This window comes from Stegodyphus dumicola, chromosome 12 (genome assembly GCF_044657685.1).
Source record: "Stegodyphus dumicola isolate Sdum_Otavi_A_Nest chromosome 12, ASM4465768v1".
Taxonomy (NCBI): Eukaryota; Metazoa; Arthropoda; class Arachnida; order Araneae; family Eresidae; genus Stegodyphus; species Stegodyphus dumicola.
This window is the reverse complement of record NC_140779.1, coordinates 83,323,383-83,332,113: the sequence shown is the minus strand read 5'-3', so window position 1 is coordinate 83,332,113 and position 8,731 is coordinate 83,323,383. Positions and strand designations below refer to the sequence as shown.

Here is an 8,731-nt window from a genome sequence, read left to right as displayed (position 1 = left end):
TCAAATGTCTTTAATATTGTAAATGTTTCTAAGGATTAGGAAAGATTTTTGCATAGGAGTTCTTGCTGTATGGAATTAACTTGCTTTTATTCGTTCAAAAAAAAATCTTTTTAAAGATGAAGTTCTGGTACTTCCGTCTTGCCGACATGATGCTAATTATCTACCTAGGCTGAGTGGGTGCTGTCATTAAAGTATTGCCAGCTATAGGAAGAAATCATTTAACTAAAATTAACACATTTTCCCCTGTCTACTTCTTTTTCCTTTAAAATGGTTTTGTCATTCAATGAAAAACAATAGCTCAGAGACTTTCAGAAGGCATCATTCAGAAGTAAAGATAATAATTCATTTTCCCGTTCTGGAAAAATACGACCAGCTAAATATTCCAGGAAAAACTGGCTAAACTGTAATATTTTTATTTGACTTACTAAACTAATTAACAAACTAAATTTTTAGACGAATACAGAAATTAAATCAAATAGCTGTATTAATTCAATACTCAAATCATTTGTTTAAAAACCCTTTAGTAATAATAAACCTCACATGAATTTTAATTAAATTATGTAAATTAGTAAAATTCGCTATTTAATAATAAATTATAAAAAAGAGGAGGGAGGAGTCAAAGGTCAAGCTCTGCATACTAATGCTGCCATCTAGTGGTGGATTTACCACACAAACATGATATCGTAGAGTCTTCAATAAAATTCTCAACGTCATACCTATAAAATTCTTAGATGGTGTTACTTTAGGAAATTGATAGTAATACAATTAAATAAAAGTCTTTAAATATTTTATTAAATGATTTCATTTATTTTAGTTTTAATTCTTTTTGCAAAACTAAGTCAAGTATTTTATTATTTACTTCTTCATTGACAAAAGAATATGTGCTCACAAATATGGTTCCATGGGTAGAGCATATCTAAAATTAATTTTCAGATTCTAGAGCTAGTAAAAAGTATTTGGTGTATGAATATCGTATGATATAACAACGTAATTAACTGTCATTGATAAAACTCATATCTCATACAATATTCACGTATCGGTTAAACTGCTAGCAAAATCTTCGTAACTAAAGAAAAGAGCTCAATTCTATTCATCTTAAAGTTATCTATGGATGATAAATAGGCTGGGCAACTATTTTGGTAATAATGTAAGATTTAATCTACGATTCCAATTTTATTAAATTGGTAAACATTAAATTAAAGATGATCAAAACTTTTAGATCAGCAATATATCATATTTCGAAAGAAAATTGACAAATTTTAGGCGTATGAAAAATAGCAAATGAATTCAGAAGTACTTCGCCTTGACAAAGAAATTCTCTTCTAACAGTAATTCGCAATTCTTTCTTTTTAGTCCAAAGGGCTTTGTCCCTGAGAGACTATTGTTTTCGCTTTGCGATTTTGCGTCGAATCACTCTGAATGTCTGTTTCACTTTTCAAACTGTTGCCATCAAATATTATCGCTCTGTATTATATTTGAACAAATTAAATAATGAAGAATCTGAGTAAATGTACGTATGTTTCTCTCACTGTGATAAAATAACTGTACACAGAGCCATCAAATTTTGAATGATGCGAATATGGGCATCTGGGAGCCCAGATTTGTAATTCGGAATTTGTTTTATCATCAATATCATATTTTGTAAAACTTAAACGAATTTTTGATTAACAAACTCAAGGATTTCAAAGCAAGCAATGGCAACGTTGTACAGGAAAAAAAAAAAAAAATTAATCTGCAGCGCGTGAGACTGTGCGTCAGAAATTCTAAAGACATACTCAATTTAAAATTATTTTGCGATATTGCTCTGGAACTGAACTTTATGGCTTAAGTACGAAGAACATGATATTTAATAAATAAAGGTAACACATGAAACGTTAAAAAAACGCCCCTTTGGGCTTAATTTAAAATCTAAAACCTTTCAGATTCTCTCTTTTTTTAAAATTCCCTTTTTAAAAATTTAATTTTCTTTTAATTCATTTAAATTTTTACATTATTTTTTGAAAAGCGGCAGCCCAATAAAATGAAGGAATTCTAGTCAAATTTTCTGTAATTACTTTGATAAAACCTTAAACTTTTATTTTGTAGTTGTTGTCCACTCCCTCCTCTTAAGTGCTGCAAAGAATAAAATCTTATATGAAGAGTTGCTGCAAAATAACACTAGCATTTTGTATCTATTTAACTTTTATAATTTTCACAGTTAAAACACAATTGAACTTGATTTTAAGAAACTTAGGGGTTGCAAGTTCAATTTTTGGAAATAAAAGTTAATTGAAAAAAAAAAAAAAATCCATTTCAACGCAAAACAATCAAGCTACCACTGTATTTACAATATCATCCCGAACGAAATATTCGAGTTAATAATGTACTTTATTCCTCGGACTATTTTTTGAATTAATGTTATACACTAATTAATTCTTAAAGGCAAAACATTCTTCTAAATCAGGGGTCTCCAAACTTTCCAGCCTTAGGGCCATACTGATTACTCCAGTAAGTTCCGAGGGCCAAAACCATATTATCATTGTTGCCGGTGGTAAAAAGTGAAATAGTCTACTGATGAATAAAAAAGTCCGAAAAAGTACGCAACGTTTAAAAAAGGCTGCAAATCGGACTAAAGTCCGCAAAACGGCAGCACTGCATATTATTAATTTTCCTGTCATTATCTGTAATTTCTAGATTAGTCGTAGAGTACGAGCCATGAGGAGTAACATGACACGACATCTGGTGGACACAAGCGGAAATAGGTAGTACCTTCCATCACTAACAGATGGCGCTAATAGCACGTACAGAAGTCAGTTCCTATGACACTGTTGTGGAATAAAATAGTGCATACCTCCTTAAAACGTGTTTGTGCGTGTTTAAGTTTAAGACATCTTTGTAACAGTATTTTGATTTGAATTGTTGCTTTTGTGTGTGATTTAGTAGTATGGAAAAGAAGCGAAAAATTGATAGTGAATGCAGAAAATTCAAAGATCAGTGGAACATTCAGTATTTCGTAATTGAGTCCAGTAACAAGGCGCTATGTTTGATTTGCAATGAAAGCATAGCCGTTCTCAAAGAATATAACATTAAACGTCATTATGAAACAAAACATTTTCGAAATTACTCAAAATATACAGGGAGTTTGCGGACAGAAAAATTCGAAGCTATGAAACGCGGATTGAAATCGCAGCAATCTTCATTTACAAAACTCAAAACTGAACAAGAGGCTGCAACTTGTGCCAGCTTTCGTGTGGCTCTTGAAATTGCAAAACGTGGAAAACCATTCACCGATGGAGAAATGATCAAAGAATGCATAATTGCAGTAGCCGAAGAAATATGCCCTGAAAAGGTAAATTTATTAAAAACTGTCAGTATGTCAGCAAACACTGTGGCTCGAAGGGTAGAAAACATTGCTGAAAATATATCCTCTCAACTGTTCGACAAAAATGGACATGTTGAGTGGTTTTCTTTGGCCTTGGATGAGTCAACGGATGTGTCAGATACTGCTCAGGTGTTGATTTATATTCGAGGAGTAGATAAAAGCTATGAAGTGCATGAAGAACTTCTTGATATGTATAGTATTCATGGCACAACTACTGGTACAGATATTTTTAAAGGAGTTGAAATGGCCATTAATCAAAAGAACCTTCGATGGAAAAACTTGAAATGTATTACAACTGATGGAGGCAAAAACATGAGTGGGAAAGATAAAGGAGTGGTCGCTCTTGTGTCAAAGGCTGTAGAAAATGACGGTGGTTCAAAACCATTAGTCTTACATTGTATCATTCATCAACAGTCCTTGTGCGGAAAATGTTTGGATATGTCTGAAGTTCTGAAACCAGTCATATCAACTGTTAATTTTATTAGATCTTTTGGGTTGAATCACCGACAATTCCGACAATTTATTGAAGAGATTGGAGAAAATGACTTACCTTATCATACTGCCGTACGTTGGCTTAGTTGTGGGAAAGTCCTTCAGCGCTTTTTTGAACTTCGAGCAGTGATCGAAATTTTTTTGAATGAAAAGCATCGCCCTCTTACTGAATTACAAAACAACGCATGGCTGTGGAAGTTAGCATTCTATGTTGATTTGACAAAACATGTGAACGAACTGAATTTGAGATTGCAAGGAGAAAACCAGCATCTTCCTGATTTATACACTAATATCAAATCATTCCGGAAGAAACTGATACTGTTTCAATCACAACTACGAAGTAAATGTTTTTCACATTTTAAAACATGTGAAATATTCAGCCACACCACTGAGACTGAGTTTCCTATCGATTTTGCAATCGAAACTTTGAGTGCTTTGAAAGTAAATTTTGATACTCGTTTCTCGGACTTTGATGCCATTGCGAATCAAATTAAGATTTTTCAGAATCCTTTTGATACTGACATTGAAACCCTAGCCCCGGAACTTCAAATGGAAATGATTGATCTACAGTGCATTGATATAATTAAGAACAAATATCAAAACTCATCTTTGTTGGAATTTTATAAGAGTCTTCCACTGACACAATTTGATAATTTGCATAAATTTGCTCGTGGGCTGTTTTCTGTTTTTGGTACTACTTATTTGTGTGAGAAGACCTTCTCCAAAATGAAGTACACAAAAAATGTTTACAGATCTAAATTAACTGATGAGCATTTTAAATCTATTTTAATAATTGGTACAAGTAAAATTAGTCCACAGCTACAAACTATTGTCAGTGGAAAATCTCAATTACATAAATCTCATTAGTATTTCATATGTCATTATGCTTGTTATAAGTTATGTTTTTATTTAAAATGTATAAAATGTTAGTTGGATTCATTTCAATAATTTGTTAGTTATTATGTACTGAATTTAAATTTTCTGCATATTATACATGTCTTTACTCATTACAATTCTGTGTTTCTTTATCCAACTTATCACAAAAAAAAATAACAATAAGCCTACAACAATGTTATGAGTAGTTAGCCCATGACCATATCAATGTAGATGTCATATTAATAATTATTCAACATAAAATTAGAATACTTCAGTAAACTAAATTTAATTTGCTATAAAAAATATGGTCTCTAAAAGGAGTTTTCAAGTATGCTAGCTCTCCGCGGGCCGGACAAAATCTGTCCGCGGGACGGATGTGGCCCTCGGGCCGTAGTTTGGAGACCCCTGTTCTAAATTACACAGCGTTTAAGAGTTCCAATTATTTGCCTGCAGTATACAGTAAACAAAACAAGTAACACTACTGAAACTAAAAAGAGAGAAAACATTTCTTTTTTTCTTTAAACATGAAGGCCGGTAATAAGTTCTTACAAATTAGCAAAAATTCCACTTTTGTTTGACATGCATTAAGTATTTCAGACTTTGAAAAAGAGTGCGACCGAATTCAGTTTGAGATGCTAGTGGCGTCATCTCTTGACACTAAGCAAATTTAAAACGGTTATGATTATAACTTTACAATTGGTATCAGAGGCTATTCGCACATTTTTAAAGGATTTTTATTGCATTTAAAGAAATATTTTACGAAACATTTTTTGTGTTTTAAATGATCTGTTTGATAACCCTTATTCTTCACTATCTTTTTGAACAGTAATTTCCAAGACAAGTCTTTTGTAGCATCGGAAGAGGTATTTTAGGCCATTCCTCTTGAAGAGTTTTCCAAAATGCAAGGGAGGGGAGTTAAGGTCGACGTTTGGACAATCCTCATTTTAAATGTCCAAGTAGCAAAAATCCATGTGTGATGCATCAGAAGATATAGTAGGGATATGAGTGGAAGGTATGACTTTGATACCCGTTTCTTGGTCCATATTTTCCAAAACATTAACAGTGGATTTCAACGTGTAGTTATTTGCTTTGTCTTGATGCAGTTCCAATGATTGATGGCACTGTGGTTAAAGACAAGGCATTTCATATTTGAACATTCTGTACGAAATATATTCCTAAAAATATGTGGAATTGATCTTAACATTTTTTCCCACTTTATTTTTAATTTGCTGTTATGTTGAAAACCAACAACAATCATAAATCTCCTTAAAACATTTTCTTTAAATTCTCTGAGCCATCCTTTAAGAATCTGTTCCCCCCTTTGATGCGAATAAATGCATCTCTTTTTATTGCAGTCATTTACATACACCCAAGATTCATGCATCGTGACATATTTTTTTCATTTTTGTCCGGGTAAATGTTTCTCATAAAGAATTCTGCAGTCCATTCTGCGTTCGGTGATATGTCGTGGAGAAAGACGATGCACATTATATTTTTTCGCCATTAATGATTTTAATCAGCATTAATGACTTTGTTTACAGTTGACACTGAGCATTTTAATGATTTTGCAACTATCCTTTGATTTCGTGGATTTTTTTAAACGTTAAAGCTCTTACCTTTGCAACATTAAAAAAATTATGTTTTTTCCTTGGATATGTATTTGGACATTTTACATTTGAAGCGTAAATTTGATGTTTCTTTCCTCTCTGTATGAAAATATTACCTATTCTAGGATTAGATATAAAAAACATGGCTTTCAAAGCATTTTTTAATAACTAGATACGAATAATTTTCTTCGGAAAGAGCACCAAACAAAACCTAACCTTCTTTAAAAGTGTCATTTTGCGTCAAAACAGAACTATCAAGTAGAAGGCAATAATTTATACTTTCAAAAATACATAGTTGCAGTCGAAACAAAATTTTCGAAGTAGACTTTTTTTACAACAAAGCAAAAATGTCTATAACGTGTGCGAACAGCTTTCGTAGATAAAGAGGATTTACCAGAAAGCACCAGAACACCACAAAAAGAGCATGGACGCTATACGAACGTAGAGCTTGCAGACATGCACTTAGTGCATGGCATAGCTGAGGGTAATGGACAAGCCGCTGCACGCATTTATTGAGAACATTTTCCTTACCACACCACAGTTTGTTTGCACGTATGCATCAAAATTTGTGCCTCTAGGGTTCATTAAGAAATGACAGGACAAGTGAGAGCAGGCTACGATCGATTCGCTCGGTCGTTAGGAATGAAAGCTTGTTGGATACGGTGGAGAGCTATTCAAGGACCAGCATACGTGCCATTGCCTCTCAATCAAGAATGTCTCGTACCAGTGTGCAGCGTGTCTTGAACGCCGAGTCCTTCCACCCTTTGGTATCCAAAGGGTTCAGTTATTGCTCCCCGTTAGTTATTGCTGTAAGAAAGTGTCCAGCTTATGTGTTGTCCACGCATGAAGCCAGATTCAATCAGGATGACGCATTCAATCCACATAATCCGCATTTGTGGGCTCAAGAAAATCCCCACGGTGTGCCGCACCACGCGGTACAACAAGGCTTCAAAGTTAATGTGTGGGCGCCTGCTCATTTTGGACTAGATGTTCGTAGCCATCTGAAAAGATCATTCCAGCATCGATGGAATGGGCGTGGTGGATCGAATCCTTGGCCCCCACGCTCACCGGATTTATGGAACCTTGATTTCTTTTCTGTCGGGAGCTATCAAAAGTGTCGTATATCACGATCATGTTGTGTCCGAAATGGATCCGGCATCCAGACCAGCCTGGGCAGCTGGTACAATCAAAGAAACTTCCGGTGTGTTTGAACAATCCGATCAATTCCGGTGTGTTTGTCCGACAATTAATGGGCCGTTGGTGTCAGGCATGTTTGGCGTTTGATGGTGCGAACTTCGAGCATCTGTTGTAACATTCGAGCTGTCGTGCACTGTTTGTATTCATGCCCAATAAATGTTTCAAATTAATCACTCTCTTGTTTCCTTTCCCGTCTTCTACCTCTGCTACCAGTTACCCCTGATATTTTCGAGCATGGGTTCCAATGCAATTCTTAGTCCTTGTGCCCTACCTCCTTCAGAAATTTGTCGCAACATTTACGGGACACACTATATATGATAAACAGAAATATGAAAAAAATGTAGTTCATTGACCAAAGATGTCATATTTTAAAAATATGTTTTAATAGCTAGCTAATATTTGCAGTATTACAGTAAACTTTATAACAAGAATGTACATTGCAAATTTTATGCTCTGTTAACATGATTGATTAAGTACAATTACAATTTTAATATAACTTATTATGTTATAAGCTATCAGTAAATCATAGAACTGATATTTATTTTACTTAATGAATCAAATCATATAAAAACCCTCTACTTGAAAAAAAAAACTTCAAGACATATTTTTACTCTCCCTCATTTCGCGTATCTTCATCACCTGACAGAATTTATTTTCTTTAACTTATTTGAGACTATATTTCAAGTCATCCTCTATTTGTAAGCCTTTTATGAAGCGAAACACACTAAGCAAAAATGCAGTGGGAAAAAAATTAATTAGCGGATTCGACAATTTCGAGACCATGGTGTTATGATGCAAGTCAGCCAAGGAAAAAAAGACTCTGATTTGCTTATTCTAAAGCAATAGTCTTCAAACTTTATTGACTCCCAGAATCCTTAGAACTATCAGGTATTTTCGGGAACTCCATTCCACTTAAAAAATATATCTTAAATTCATATTTAAAAATAGATTAATATGTTATGGGTACTTTATGTAAAGACAATGAAAAAAACGTACTGCATTTTTTATTAAAAAATTTTAACATATAAGTGATGTAATTTACTCATTAATAGCATTAACTCGTGGTGCAAGTGACGCCTACCTAATATTATACTTAATGTCAAGATGCACATGATTTATGCTTGCACATTTTTACACAAACTCTGTCTAACTCTGTTGATGTTATTGATGTTATTTTGATGCTATTTTCATTCTGTTG

At 33.6% G+C, this 8,731-nt stretch overlaps 1 protein-coding gene across 1 annotated transcript; it reads left to right on the top strand.

Moving 5' to 3' along the window:
• Positions 1 to 3,145: 3,145 nt before the first annotated feature.
• LOC146993704 (general transcription factor II-I repeat domain-containing protein 2-like) lies at positions 3,146 to 6,852 on the top strand. Its single transcript, XM_085827409.1, has 2 exons — positions 3,146 to 4,193; positions 6,707 to 6,852. The coding sequence occupies exons 1-2, from the start codon at positions 3,146 to 3,148 to the stop codon at positions 6,850 to 6,852; spliced, it is 1,194 nt and encodes a 397-aa protein (XP_085683535.1).
• Positions 6,853 to 8,731: the final 1,879 nt, after the last annotated feature.

Bases quoted from the DNA above. Each gene is read 5' to 3' on its own strand.
- LOC146993704 (XM_085827409.1), top strand. From the start codon at position 3,146: ATGAAACGCGGATTGAAATCGCAGCAATCTTCATTTACAAAACTCAAA. The intron at 4,194-6,706 runs GTAAATGTTTTT...GTGTGCGAACAG, and splicing joins GTTTCAATCACAACTACGAA to CTTTCGTAGATAAAGAGGAT.